We start from the raw sequence: 15889 nt of genomic DNA, 5'->3' as shown, positions 1-15889 counted from the left end.
ATAATAATGCGGTTTATCGTGAGGGATCTAATGTCCATCTTAAGCGTGAGAGTGAATATGTACTGCGAGAGAAAATTGACAGTTTACAGAGATCTAAATATAGTGCGGTATTAATCTCCTATAATGTATACAATTTTGTTTCATGTTTAATAAAGCTATGGGGGATTATAATCCTAATGTCAAATGTGATGTCTGAATTGATAACATTTTAGAGATTACATTACATATATTGATGTAATCAGTGACAACTCTATTTTAATTTACAGTATTTTAAATATATGTAATCTGGGCTGATTTGAGTCCCAGTACATCTGTGATGGATCTTTTAACTCTTTAATGAACCGTTCTTTTAGTTACGTTTTTATTAGTGATGGAAGTGTTTGACGACTTTTGTTTCAGTCTCTTTTCAAGCTGAAAAGCAAAACAAACTTATGGTATGTAAGTTTCACATGGGTATGTCACTATCTAGTGGTTCTTTGTGAAAAAATTTGTTTAAATAATTACATGGATCCATTTAAAATGATGGTGGACTTGCATGAAAAAAAATAACACTTATGTTGGGATAAATAACAGTTTAATTTAATAAAGTGAAATTGACAGTAATGATTATATTGTTACTGATATTTTAAAATAAGTATTTGCTGAATAAAAGCATCTTGTGCTTGGTTAAAAATGTTGTGTATTATTTTATTGAAAAGGCATGTTGAAATCCAACAGGCTATTTAGGTTTATCTCTTATAACCAGTGCATGCCATTCATGCCCACTACAAAGAGCTTTTAATATTCTTACATGTAATTTTTACAAGATATATTTAGTGTGAACTAATATTTCTGTGTATTTTTATATCTAGAGCCTGCTCTGTCATTATAAAGCACATCTGCCGGCGGGTCATCCCCACCTTTTTCGACCTGGGAGGAGGCAGAAGGGTAAAAACAACAACAAACGAAATAGGTGAAGGACAAAGGCCAAAACGGAGTGACAGAGAGAGAGAGAGGAGAGAGAGAGGGAAAAAACTCACCGGTTCTCTGATGCACCGTCACGTGGTCCTCAATCACTCCCCCACCCTCTCAGGCGGATGGCAGCCACTCCTCCCCAGGCAGACCGGAGTAAGACCTACGACCCCTGGCAGACAGAACGCCTCTCCGCATTCCCGGCGACTCGTGGGGACACTCCTCCGCCCGTGGCAGTGGCCCTACCACTCCAGGCGGTGAACGGCTGTCCTCTCGACCCCTCCATGTTTCTGGGGGACGGCAGGGCACTCCTCCACCCCTGGCAGCAGCTCCATCGCTCCAGTTGGTCGGGGAGTCCAGTCCCCACTTGCCTAGCGGAGGCGTCCATTCCCCGTGTCCGGGCGTTCAGGCTACTCCTTCCCCTGGGTGGATGGCAGTGTGGAGGACTCCGCGACTGGCATCCCTCCTCCTTCCCGGGTTTCGGCACCAATGTAGCGGGGTTGGTGGGCAAGGAGGAGGCGAGAGCTGGCTTGGCAATATAAATAATAGTTTTAATAATAAACTGAACAAAAAACACACAAACATAAACACAGAGCAGATCCATGTCATTCTCTCTCTCCGGAACCGTCGTCACCGGCCGCCTTTATCCCTCGTGCGCCCCCATCAGGCTGATTGGGGACGGGCGTGCGTTGTTCCAGCCCGGCCCCACCCTCCTCCGCTCTACAAACTGTGATACATTTCAGTCCATATAAGTAATAAGAGGCATATTTAGTGCTTATAAAGTGCTGAACGCAAGATAAATACTATTAAAATTCCTTCGGTAGTGGCCCGAGTCGCTGACATTCACAGAATTTTTCATGCAGGAAAAACCTTGAAAATGCTTCTCACCAAAGTGGCTAATAAGAGAGACGCCTTTACCTGCCACTGCTGATTTCTACCTGCATTTGGTTAGTGTTCATTTCAAACCTTATATACAGATTATTATTTTAAGTCCATATTCCTTTAATACTTTCTTAACTTTGCGATTTGTTAATTGCACTAGGTCATATCGCGATTTAAATTTTTATTTGATTAATCATTCAGCCCTAGTTTGTAGTTAGCAGCACTTGAGAGAGCAAAAATGACAGTCTAAAAGTGAGAAAAGTTTTACCTGAATGCGCATGTGGGAGGGAATGATTCAGCTGTAAGTGAGGTGTGTGGGTAGAGGGATGCAAAGACTGGTGTTTTATAGAGATGATCAGTTCTGGATCACGTTGAACTCGGCTTGTTATCTCTGTGTGGGAAGTTTCACTCAGAGATACAGAGAAGCATCTAAGGAGGTTTCAGGACACTCACCAGCTTAACTCCCTCCTGTGTAACCATGTCATTATATGTGTGTGTGTGTGTGTGAAAGAGAGGGAGCTTTTGAGTGTAAGAGGATGAGGACTTGGGGTTTGAGGTTTGGCAGTCAGACAGAGAGTGAAAACTGGGAAACTGGGTTTGCCCTTTTACGGTATCCAGTCAGCACTCTGCCTGACTCTGTGTCTATGGAAAATGAGTGATCTAAAACAAACACCCTCACTTTTTTCTTCTCTCTCTCTCTCTCTCTCTCTCTCTCTCTCTCTCTCTCATGGATATTTGAAAAGTGTGGTTTGTTGAACTGTGCTCATCTTTAAAGATGGCTCTGAATTCTTAGCAGCAGCCTTCAAATTCAAGGTGCCATTTGTGGCATGCTTTGGAATGACTGCTGTCAAAAATGCACTAGGTGACTAATGATATCTTTTGGACAGTCTACAGCAAAAAACAACAAAGGAAAAAACAATTCATACTCCATTTACCTGATGTTGCACACTCTCATGATGAAGCATCACTGGGGGCGAGTTATGGGGTTCCTGCACCACCAAAACGTCATCCATGTTTCATATATTAAATGCCACACTGAATCCTTTATTCAACTAATTTCGCAGCGTTCTATTATTTTAACCAAGTCTACATTTTAAAATGAATTTGGAAAATTCTGTCATCATTTACTATTGCTTTCATTTAATGTTTTATTTCGTTAGTTGTGGGACAATAAGGTTTCCAGAATACATCCGAAGATTACAGAGCCTTTGATGGAATCTTCCAAACTTAGGTGGCTTTGTAACAATGCTGGCAAAAGGTTGCTATGGTGACGCCTTCCTTATGAGGCTGCCCTGGATGTTTAGTCACTGTGGTATTCAGCTGGTTTTGCTTTATGACAGAGATTTTACATTGGAAATGGAGTAGCGACCCAACACGATACCGAAATAGTTTTATTTAAAAAAAACAAAAGTATCTCTTCAAGTATTTTTAAGTTTCCAAATTTTGGGGGGGTTATTATCACTATTGGTATTGCAAAACTACCAGTTTTGTATTTATATTTTACTTGGTTTAACTATGACGGCCATCTTTGTGTCATGGCACATGGCAAAGTTTGGTTATTCAGCGGTTTACGGAAACTTCAGTGTCTCTGCTCAGGATGGTCCTAGCTCATTGGAACAAAAACTGTTCTCTAGAGCACATTACAAGGTACGTGAACATATATAAACATTTTGCACATTCTTGTTACTTAGACTTAGAATTTAAGTACTAATGTAATACTCAAGATTGCTCAAAGTTCCACTTTTAGGGTCAATTTATAATGGGACGGGTTTGAGTCTTAAAAAACTGTTTAGGGGTACTTAGATAAGTATAGTGTGCATGCAGAACATTTCAGGTTTGAGACTTTTCTTATTTCTTTTTTATGAGGAGGAGAAAGTGCAATTGTTTAAAATTCCCCTCACTTTTAGGTTGAATATCTCTGGTGGGGGACCAGATAGGAACCTGATATTACCTCTATAGTAGTATTCTGCTGTATAAATGCTTGGCTTGGATACAGATATATATAAACCTGCAGGGTAAATAAGGTCATATGAATCCCCTGTTGGACAACAACCAACACATTTATAAAGTTGCAATTTCGGTATGCCTATTACGTTTCATTACACATGCAACGTTTTGCTAACACTTTACAATAAGTTTCAGTTTGGTTAATGCATTTGGTATAATTAATTTACAATGATAAATATTTTTGAGCATTAATCTAGGTTAATGTTTCATGAAATATTCCATTGTTCATTGTTAATTACCATTCGTTCATATAATTAGAAATGAATATTAATCAAGGTTAATACATGCTGTAAAAGTATTCTTAGTTGATATTTCATTATGACACTATTAACTTCATACCGTTTAGGCACACATCAAAGTAAAGTGAATGTTATCTCCTGTCGCTGATAAACCACTCCCCTTTCTTTCTTTACTTGTAAACATGCTCATGCTGGTCTCAACAAAGTCTCTAACAAGTCTCAATAAAGCCTGCTTACACCTCGATCATACCGTGTGTTCTCACGCAGTTTCAATGAGCGCTTATACGACCGGATGAACTTGCACTCACTGGTGTGGTGAAAGCTCACAGGCGCCATCTTGTGCACCTAGCCAATTGAACCCGGAATATTCCTTTAAGCCTAATGCACAATTGTGATTAGCATTTAGCCTTGTTTTTCCCTGCTGTCGGACACACCCCATCAGATTGGACTTGCAACCCATTTTTGGTCTTGTCTGTCTCACCCACTAATGTGGAATCTTGAAGACAAAATGGAATTGTCACATAGGGCATTTTTTTAATTAAAGCCTGTTATCATCAGAGCTGCTGTCACCCCAGGCCCCATCTTTTAACAAAGGTGAAAATATCTCTGGCCATCTAAGACACTTTCAGGGCACCCAACTGCGTCTTTCTTATACTTAGTTCCTCTCTGCTACACCTGAGACATGCTGTAACCAGAAGGAGAGAAGAAGTGAAAAGTGTTTTCACTTCAGCTCTCCCTGCCCTCTGCACAGAACAATCAAAGGAGACAACTGTTCAAAACAGTGCTGGTTGGGGCATTTCTTGCTGTTGCTCTGACTTCTAGTCTTTTGAATGTGTGTGCTGTTCTCAGCAGGGCACATGAAGAAAAAGTATGTCAGGTAGTCCGTAGGGATTATCTGAAAAAGCTCTCCCTGTCTCCCTGTCCCAGTTCATATGACTCATAAATCTGGTGGGGTCTCCAAGACCTATATATATGACACTCAATATTGGTGCTAAAGACTCTTTCTGATCCACTGAGGTTTAAAACCAGTTTCAGTTCAGATACGGCCAAGGTAGTCAAGCGCCGTCTGTTCAAAACCAATGTTATTTGGCTAAAGAGATAACTGCTATCATAACCATTCAACTTCAAACACTGGATCATTTAGGAGGACTTCTTGGTAACACTTTACAATTAGAGTTGTGTACTGCACATTAACATTAGTTAAAACATTAGGTGTCATGTTGCACAGCATTTATATTCCATGCCAGTTTAAAACTGGTCTTTTCGAATTCAGATACTCATTCTCTGGAATGAGTGTGTAAAACCATTTTATGCATAGGTAATTCCAGTCATTTTTAATCTATGTTCTATATTAATGTGCATACTCTGTAATGAGTGCAAGAGTTTTATGCCTCTGTTCAAATGACCTATGGAAAGAACTTCCATGTTCTTAGGAGTGCCAACCCCTCTACATAATTTTTAGAAGCTTTGCAGATCTTTGGCATTCTAGCTGTCAGTTTGTCCAGATGCGAGTGGTGGTGGTGGCGCAGTGGGCTAAAGCACATAACTGTTAATCAGAAGGTCGCTGGTTCGATCCCCACAGCCACCACCATTGTGTCCTTGAGCAAGGCACTTAACTCCAGGTTGCTCCGGGGGGGATTGTCCCTGTAATAAGTGCACTGTAAGTCGCTTTGGATAAAAGCGTCTGCCAAATGCATAAATGTAAATGTACTCAGGTGACCTTTCACCCCACACTTCCTGTAGCACTTGACCTTTCACCCCACACTTCCTGAAGCACTTGCCATAGATGTGTCTGTCTTGTCGGGCACTTCTCACACACCTTACAGTCTAGCTGATCCCACAAAAGCTCAATGGGTTAAGATCCGTAACACTCTTTTCCAATTATCTGTTGCCCAATGTCTGTGTTTCTTTGCCCACTCAAAACTTTTCTTTTTGTTTTTCTGTTTCAAAAGTGTCTTTTTCTTTGCCATTCTTCCCATAAGGCCTCCTGAGTCTTCTCTTTACTGTTGTACATGAAACTGGTGTTGAGCGGGTAGAATTCAATGAAGCTGTCAGCGGAGGACATGTGAGGCGTCTATTTCTCAAACTAGAGACTCTGATGAACTTATCCTCTTGTTTAGTTGCACATCTGGTCTTCCACATCTCTTTCTGTCCTTGATAGAGACAGTTGTGCTTTGTCTTTGAAGACTGTAGTTACACTTTTCAATGAAATCTGCCGTTTTTTGGCTATTTCAATCATTGTATAGCCTTCATTCCTCAAAACAATGATTGACTGACGAGTTTCTAGAGAAAGCCTTTTTTTTTTTTTTTTTTTGCCATTTTTGACCTAATATTGACCTGAAGACATGCCAGTCTATTGCATACTGTGGCAACTCATAAACAAACACAAAGACAAAGTTAAGCTTCATTTAACAAACCAAACATCTTATAACAGTGTTTGATATAATGGAAAGTGATTTTCTAGCACCAAATGAGCAATTTAGCATGATTACTCAAGGATAAGGGGTTGGACTGATGCTGCTGTCTAGATTAGATAAAAAAGGACTTTTTAAACAGTGATGGTGTTGTTTTTAATATCAGTAATGTCCTGATTATACATGGTGATCAGTTGAATGCCTCTTTGGTGAATTAAAGTGCCAATTTCATTCCAAAACAACAAAATCTGTATATTATTCCAAACTTTTGGTTGCCAGTTTATATATATAAAAGGTTGTAGTTTTTCCCCCCCAATATTTATACCATGATCAATGGAAACATGTAATTGCATATATATATATATCAAAGAGATGATCCAACAAATCTAGAACAGGATTCATATGTATGGAATCGTATGGATTGATTATTTACTCCCGGTCACTCTCAGAACGCACATCCATGAAGGGGAATCAGTTCATGCTGCCTCTCGAATGATGTAAGTGCACTGACAAAAGCAAAACCAATGAAGCTTGTGAACAGCGTTCCCTTTAAACAAATCGAGCTGCATTCTATTCTATTTTTAATTTAGTTATTTTTAAGAAAAGAAGGGACAAGTCGAAATACATTTTTGTGGTAATCAATATTATGCCACAAATGCTGTCCACTTAACTTGTATTGAACCCGGAATATTCCTTTAAAGCAATTGCAGAAGCTGTAGATATTGTTGATGTATGTTAGATATAGTGCAGTCCACTAGCTTTAATTGTCTGCCATGGCAAGTCTTGATTTTGCATTGCAGCAACGATCATCAAACTATCCCACAGAGAGTGACAATACCATGAAATGTAAATAACACCATCTCCATGGAGACAGCCATCTGAGCAGAATTATGGGAATATTATATCATATTTTTGTGAGCTGTTGTCTAGGTGAAATTGTTGACATTTATCAAAAGATCATTCACACAGTAGAATTTTTCTTGTCATGGTTTTCTGATATAGAGATGCAAAAAAGAGGAAAGGATGGTGAATGGAGAGAGAAAGGTTGAGTTGAACAGTGCTAGTGATACTTCTCTCTTCCTACTCATGTGCAAACGGCACAGACACATGCTTGCAGCTTTACATGCAATAAACAAGTCGCCACATCATAATACATAACACACACACACACACACACACACACACACACACACACACACACACACACACAGTATACCATCATTACTGCTGTTTACTTGCAGTCTATGGCTGAAACAGTTGTGTGTCAGTGCACATAAGTGTGAATGCATGTATGCAAGACAAGATTTGCCGCATAGTTGTTATATTTAAAAACAGCTCAGTTCATGCCTGACTCATAGAGGATGATGTGGGCAGGCAATGTTCTGCTCATCATTCTTGTCTATTACAATGATGAGGGCAAGTTATCTAGATGCCTAGAGGCACAAATGATTCACAAAAGGCCTTTCTAATTCTTAAAATTTAGATGGATAAGCAGTTACTGTGTATAATATATATACTAACTCTTCCTCACATACAGTCATTGCTACTGTGTCATCTCATAGAGTTACAGTTCTCATGCATATGAGGTATAGAGTCCTGGACCAAATATGTCCATGTGTGTCTCCTCTCCATGCATTCTACTCTGGTAGATTTAAAAGTGTATATTCAGATTGACAGGAGAGGAAATCAAATAACCAGATGAGAGGAGAAGATCTGATTGGAGTACAGATCCATCATTTCTGAATGTCTGTTTCTGTGCTGGCTTTTTCCTATTATTAGCATGGCTTTATAGTTTCTAGGGTAACAGTTCAAATTTCTTGCACTGACACCTAGCTGTGTGGATGTTGACAATACTGGAATAATAAATTGTGATTCTTTACCTCAAATTACCCCAAAAATGACATTTTCCCGGCTTGTATAGCTAATGCACATGTGCATTCTGGAGTTGATTGACAGGTGATGTCTGTATCTAAAAGCTGATTGGCATTTTTAACTGTAAGGCGGGACTTCCTTTCAACATCCGTTGACCGTTGGGCGCTCGGAGCTCTTTGGTTGAGCGTTCCAATTTCCATAAGTGTCCCGTCTCTTCTAATTAATCTCTGTTTACAGATGCAGATGCCATTGTAGAAATTCACTATTCACAGTGTCCAATAACAGGGCAGTTACTGAGATTATGCAAGTAGTATGTGGCAAGTCATGTGATCATAACATGGCAGCCTCCATGAGGGGACCCTCTCCATGTAGAATAAAACCACATTAAAAAGCTTACTGATATGACTGAAGGCTTCATCTCATGTGAGTGCTTATGATTTTATACACGTTTCAAAACTGTTATTAATTTCTTTACAAGTAAAACTTTTTTAATGAGGAAAAAAATGACGAGTGCACCTTTAAGATAGCTGGAAGTGCAAATGTTTTTACCATCATGGTTTTAAAAAATATGTCTTAAGATAAATATTTTTTACATATCTTATGTTTTTAATACTATATCCCCCAGGGGCCTGGGTAGCTCAGCAAGTAAAGACGTGAGTTTGAATCCAGGGTGTGCTGAGTGACTCCAGCTGGGTCTCCTAAGCAACCAAATTGGCCCGGTTGCTAGGGAGGGTAGAGTCACATGGGGTAACCTCCTCGTGGTCGCTATAATGTGGTTCTCGCACTCGGTGGGGCGAGTTGTGCTTGGATGCAGTGGAGAATAGCGTGAAGCCTCCACATGCGCTATGTCTCCATGGTAACGCGCTCAAAAACCATGTGATTAAAATGCGCGGATTGACGGTCTCTGAATGAGATTCGTCCTCCGCCACCCGGATTGAGGCGAGTCACTACACCACCACGACAACTTGGAGCGCATTGGGAATTGGGCGTTCCACATTGGGGAGAAAAAGGGAAGAAAAACATTTTTAAATACAATTTTGTCCCCCAAAATGTTATCACATTTATAATTTGCAAGATATGATTTATGCCTTATATAATCCCATATATGTGCTTTATAGAAATACATTCATAAATGCATCATGTTAACCTCAGATGTCCTGCCATTTACACATGTGTAGAAGAAGTTAGAAGATGTTGTTTGCTCCGTGTGATTTTTGGTCTCTCTCACTTTTTGTTATCTAAATTCAGCACTGGCCCAATCGGGCAAGTCACAGTTCTAGCAACTGGCCCGAATCATTCTCACACTGGCCCCGGGCCATCGGACAGTCCTTATTGTCAAGCCCTGGAAGTTAAACGGTGGTTTTACCCTCATCCACTAAATGTATGATTAGAATAATAAAAAAAAAAATATTTTATTTTACTTTTTAATCACCAACTGACTGTAAATAACAGGCAAGAGGTTAAAAGAAACATGAAATGAAAATGTAGTCTGTTGATCTTGTCTTTGGATGCAATCCATGGAATGAAGCAAAAGAAAACTTTTATTGGATGATGTGTATTTACTTGCTTATACAAATATTTATTCTGCACATTCTCAAATTCAAATCTACAAGATCTTGAGTTTTGAAAGTTGCAACACTTTTACCTTCTAACAGACGACCATCAGGTGCATTACGCACTCACAAGCTATTTGCCAGCTTCTTATTCAGTAAAAGGATCATGAGGTTTAGTTCTTCACCACTACACAACTCAATCTTAAGCCAGTAAAATCTGAATATTTACTAGCCAATATTTTAGTTGCATAGCGTGATATTTAGTCGCATATGCGAGTGATTAAATTGCAATGTACTGGGTTGATATTGTACCGTGCAAATAAGTTTTAGGCACATCTGTCTTAAGATATCATTCTATATATTTACAGTTTCAGTAGGAAATATACATTTTTGATTTCAGCAATCCTTTTGCAATTGTAATGTAATAGAAGAAGAACAGGGAGACCTACAACAGACTGTATGGTTGCCACAGAGACCTGATCAGACAGCAGCAATTGTGATCTAATCGCACTATAGAGAACTTCTCTTCGATGCTTAGAACAGCAGACCGCTGGTGACTTTTCAGCTCTGAAATTACTATATTCATAGAAGGAATTCTGTATGTATACAAGAGTTTGCCCATATATTGGTAACATTTTACATCTCTCTCTCTCTCTCTCTCTCTCTCTCTCTCTCTCTCTCTCTCTCTCTCTCTCTCTCTCTCTCTCTCTCTCTCTGTCTCTCTCTCTCTCTCTCTCTCTCTCTCTCTCTCTGTCTCTCTCTCTCTCTCTCTCTCTCTCTCTCTCTCTCTCTCAGATAAGAGGGGTGGAAACAGCCACAGGAGTGTGTGCTTGCCTATGTGTGTGGATTTCCACCACTCGTTTTACTCTGACTTCAACACACACACACACAAACACCCTGCCACAATGTCACGGAGGGAACGGCCATGGTCCGTGTACAGGGCAAACACTCTAGATCTTGCCTCAGAGATGCTTGGACTGGCACTGGAAGGTATACAGTATCCGCCAACTGGTGTCATGGTGTTCTCTCTTGTATTGTATTTCTTTTCTGTTTAATGTTTGGGTTATATTTTTGTGGTTTACATATGAATGACATCATATCTCTCTCGTTCTCTCTTTTTCCTCTGTGTAGGAAACAGCCAAGACCCCGATGAGCCAGTACTAGAGTTCAGTCTTGGTCAGTCTTTGTTTTTCTGCATTTCAACCTTGGGCTGGGTGAAACTCAATACTTGTCAGCCGTTTGGATGATGTTCAATAAATATCGCAAATAGCAGAAACAATTAATTTGTTTCTTCAGGCAGAGAGAAAATATGTATTATCCAATTATTAGCCAAGAGCCACTATTAAAACATATCTGTCTTATCGCTGTCATAATCACGAGATATGACGCATTACAGTGATAGCAGTATATCATGGATATTCAATAAACAGTATTTCCCAGCCCATTTTCCATCTATTTGCCAAGGGTCGCACAGAGATGGCACCAGAAAACATGATCCCTTTATCCTTCAGCTGGCATGACCAGCAAGACTGCTGCTGGGATATTAAGGTCCAGCTGGTTATCAGGTCCGATCGTGGGACTGTAAATGACATTAAACAGAAGTGTATAAATTTCCCCTTGGGGATTAATAAAGTAAATCAAATCAAGTGTAAATATTTCCGTAAGACCGTTGTGTCCTACTGCATGCTTATGTGAAGTTTGCCGCCAAAGTAGCTGCGTTTGGATTAAGTGAGCGCCTCTATCTCTCATCACTTGTAAATAAAGTTGTTTAACTGTGGAGGTCTGACTACATCTACGAGAACTGACAGTTCTTTGCGAAAAACTCTCGAGGTTCGCTGTAGCTCACTCATAGATACAATGCTTCAGGTGGAAAATCTTCACACCATTGTGACCTTGAGTGTGAATGTGTTTGTGCAGTGTGCAGTGAGCTGACCACACCATCTCTGGACCGGAAACCCAACAGTTTTGTCGCTGTGAGCTGTACCACACCCCCTCAGGCTTTCTGGACCAAACATGCACAGACAGAGATCATTGAGGTGAGATGGACACAAATATCCCAGTGCTATTCTCAGCTTGGGTCAATGCTCTTACCCAAAACCTGGTCCACTGAGGATAGGGCTTTGATTAATGGATATTGGTTTAGGTTGCATTTCTATTTAAGGTCACAAAATGCATTGAATTTCAGCAGCACATCTAGGCCCTGGTATTGACATCCATCTCCGGTGATCTGATCACAGCTGAGACAGATTACTTTATGGTCCCTCCACCATATATACACTAGTGTAATGACGAATGAAAACTTGGGAGCGTGGTTTGCACACTGTAGTCATATACAAGAGAACGTATGATATACAATGTTCACAAATTCAATGGAAATATGATGTTTGGTGTGGAAAGCTTATTGTTAATTTAGGCAAACATCTATTTTGGGAATAAAAAGAGGGGAGAGAGAGAGGAGCTCGCTGGCCCCAGATATGCCGTCAAGTGGTCCTCTGCCCGCTGTTTTGCTTCTGTCTGCGATGCCGTGTGATGGCACTGGACCCCATAGTCATCTCTTCCGGCTGCCGGTTGATGCAGGGCTCCAGCCCCACCGTATCAAACACTCCCTCGGCGCCGCAACCCCCAGTCAGCAGCGAGGACTCCTTGGATGGCGCATCCTTCCCCTGCCCTCTCTTTCTCCTCTCTTTCGACCCGGTTCCCCCTCGCAGACACGCACAGGGCGGAGCCGAGTGGTCTGTGTGACCCGCCGATGCTTACTCCCAAGAAATGGAGAGAGTAGGTCACAGGCCGGAGAAATCCCCAACCTGAGTTTGGCGATGGGGTTATGTGGTGAGCAGGGCAGAGACAAGCAGCGTCTGGGCAGAGCAAGGCCGAGAAGATAAGTGGCAAATGACTTCCACCTGCGGGCCACAACGACCTCGTGTTTCAGCGAGGGGAGGAGGGAGTATTTAAGGAGAAGAGATAGCGGCAGATGGGAGAGAGATGCTCGAAGCTTGTCCACGTTCTTGTGTGTGTTTTATGATTTGATGTTGCTGGCTGAAAAGCAGTGTGTGTTTTTGGTTCTTTATAAACTGAAAATGTGATTGTCAAGCCGGACCCAGCTTCCTCCTTTGCCACCGTAAATTGTTACACTGGTGCCAAAACCCGAGAAGGAGATAACAAAAGGGAGAGAGTAAGCAGAGAGAGAGGAGCTCGCTGGCCCCAGATATGCCGTCGAGTGGTCCTCGGCCCGCTGTTTTGCTTCTGTCTGCGATGCCGGGTGATGGCACTGGACCCCATAGTCATCTCTTCCGGCTGCCGGTTGATGCAGGGCTCCAGCGCCACCGGATCAAACACTCCCTCGGCTCCTTGGATGGCGCATCCTTCCTCCTTCTAGGGTTTTGGCACCAGTGTAACAATTTACGGTGGCAAAGGAGGAAGCTGGGTCCTGACAATCACATAGACATTTAATAACACTGTTTTCAATGTATAAAGAAACAACCTATGTCGAATCGTAAATCACGCGCAAGAACGTGGACAAGCTTTGTGCATCTCTCTCCCGTCTGCCGCTGTCTCTTCTCCTTAAATACTCCCGCCTCCCCTCGCTCTGCCCAGATGCCGCCCTGCTCACCACACATGGTTTGGACGATTTTTATTGCACTCTCTCATTAATAACATTTTGTCATTTTATTTATTTTTTACCAAAAATAGTTAAATAGTGTAACTTTAAATACAATATCGTGGAGTAAATACATAAGAATATTATATATATAATATATAATATATAATATTATATAATAAGAGTTTATCAAAACTAATAAATAGGATGGATAAAACATTTGCACAATAAAAACCCAATAAATATAGCAAATGGGTGAGTAAAACAAGAAACGAGTCCATTGAACACATTAAAATCGCGTCTCCATCACAGGTGCATAATAAAATCTATTCTGTTGATTTTTTTTTTTTGTCTGCTTACATTTAATATATCATTTACTGTCTATAAATATAATGAATGTTAACAAATTATCTCTTCAAAGGTCTAATGGTTCAACATTGATATCCGATCTCTGTTTCACGATAGTAATGCTCCAGAAACAGTAATTGAGTTATTTGTGCAGAAGTACAAATGAAAACATGCAATATCAAAACGGGACTTTTATTATGAAAACGTGATCGCCAGATGAATCCAGTTCAACACATTTGGGTCAATCGTCCATGACAAGCGTTCATTGACAAACATCCAATCGCACTTTTTGTCCATAAAAGTGATAAATGTGAGAAATATTGATATATTCTCCATTGTTTACATGAGATCTTGCCTTCATCATGGTTCTTCAACAAACAGCAATCTGAGCAGCATTCATGTTGTAAAACTGTTTATGATCTGATATATTAGAGTCTCATAAACAAAATGAGTCTATTTAAAAAAATGCAGCGTAGTTTTATTCATAATAGCCGAGCAGTGCCGTCAGATTTAGTGTCGTCTTGAGAGACGGAGTCTTAATTTGACTCTGTACACCAGCAGCAATTTCACAGAGAAAAAAGATGCAGGAACCTCATTTCAAAGATGGTTTAAAGATGCACGTAACCAGCAAAATGTAAAACCATTGTTTTGTAACAAATTAGGATTTATAGGTGAATGCACAGTCTTATGATGTCGTTCCAGACGTATCAGGATGGATCTGCGTTTACGCTGCAAATGTGACGTGATCACAGGCCTTTCTGACTACCGCTGAATGTGGCCTCAGTGATCAGATCATGTCTTCAGTGCCTTCAACATGTTAATAAAGAGCGAACTTTCCATCGTTTGTAGGATTATGTGGACTTGATGAATGGTTTGACCTCTGTTTTGCAGGGTACAAATAATCCCATGTTCCTCAGCAGCGTGGCATTTTTCCAGGACTCCCACATTAACCAGCACACACAAGTCAAACTCTCTGTATACGATGTAAAAGATCGCTCCCAAGGAACGGTAAGATACACAACAGTTCTGATAAAAAATAACAGTTGTGGACCAAAAACTCTTGTGACTCTGATACTTGCTCTAGATGTACCTTCTTGGCTCAGCGATGTTCCCAGTAAAAGAGCTTCTGCAGGAAAAGAACCACAGACTTGACTTGCCTCTCAGGTGAGCTAAACTACTCCTGCCTCTAAGGCAACATAACCCATAGGCCATACCTGTCTCTCAGGTGATCGACCTCAGTATTTCTCAATCTGTGGCACTTATAAATTATATATCTGTCAATTTTACGAAGGCAAGCTTTAAAGCTGAAGTGTGTCATTTCTGCGCCACTAGCATCACCAAACGGTTCTACAAATAGATGGTCCAAACTCACATTGGTAGAGCCAAAGATGCTGCAGGTGCACACACACACACGCGCACACACACACACATTGTGTGTTGAGCGCCCTCTTGTGCATGGTCTTTCCATGTACACTCTGAGGAATATTTCAAGATCTACTGATCATTGTATGTTGCATTTGGGCTCATTTGAATCGGGATTGTCTGCTGGAATTTACAATAGGTCATGGTCTATGCTGATTATTGTTTTCAGATCTTGTGACTAGTTATTCATTAAGATATGTTTAGACATTATCAAAGACATAAAAAAATATTTAATTTTATCAAAGTTAAGCCTTTTTTTTCTCAATTTGAGGTGTTCTGATGTGTCAGTTTACGATGATGCCACATTTACTTCAAATGTCCCATTTTAATAACTCAATAAACACGTGTGTGTGTGTGTGTGTGTGTGTGTGTGTGTGTGTGTGTGTGTGTGTGTGTGCGAGTGCGAGTGCGTGTGCGTGTGAAAAATGAGTACCTGGTGCGGTGTGTAAATTATCGCCACTGGGGAGACATCGGGCATGGTGCTGGCCACCCACCCCCTCGTGTACCATTCCGGCCTTCATAGGTGCTCGCTAACAGCACTTGCCCCTACAGTCTGTTCAGGCTAAATGGGGATCTTTGTCTTTTTTGTGTGCGCGTGCATGT

General features: G+C 40.7%; 1 protein-coding gene across 5 annotated transcripts in view; it reads left to right on the top strand.

Moving 5' to 3' along the window:
- The window catches only part of LOC127654132 (inositol polyphosphate-4-phosphatase type I A-like), an 83558-nt gene that overhangs the window by 21352 nt on the left and 46317 nt on the right, over window positions 1–15889 (top strand). For all 5 annotated transcript variants that reach the window (XM_052141148.1, XM_052141147.1, XM_052141145.1 and 2 more), the window contains exons 2-6: window positions 10714–10908; window positions 11050–11094; window positions 11836–11954; window positions 14756–14872; window positions 14949–15028. In XM_052141148.1, the coding sequence (XP_051997108.1) occupies window positions 10755–10908; window positions 11050–11094; window positions 11836–11954; window positions 14756–14872; window positions 14949–15028 (515 nt within the window). In that variant the 5' untranslated portion in view covers window positions 10714–10754. The remainder of the gene's footprint in view (window positions 1–10713; window positions 10909–11049; window positions 11095–11835; window positions 11955–14755; window positions 14873–14948; window positions 15029–15889) is intronic.

This window comes from Xyrauchen texanus, chromosome 13, assembly GCF_025860055.1.
Source record: "Xyrauchen texanus isolate HMW12.3.18 chromosome 13, RBS_HiC_50CHRs, whole genome shotgun sequence".
Classification (NCBI taxonomy): Eukaryota; Metazoa; Chordata; class Actinopteri; order Cypriniformes; family Catostomidae; genus Xyrauchen; species Xyrauchen texanus.
The sequence above is the reverse complement of the archived record's forward strand: the minus strand, read 5'-3'. Positions and strand labels throughout refer to the sequence as shown.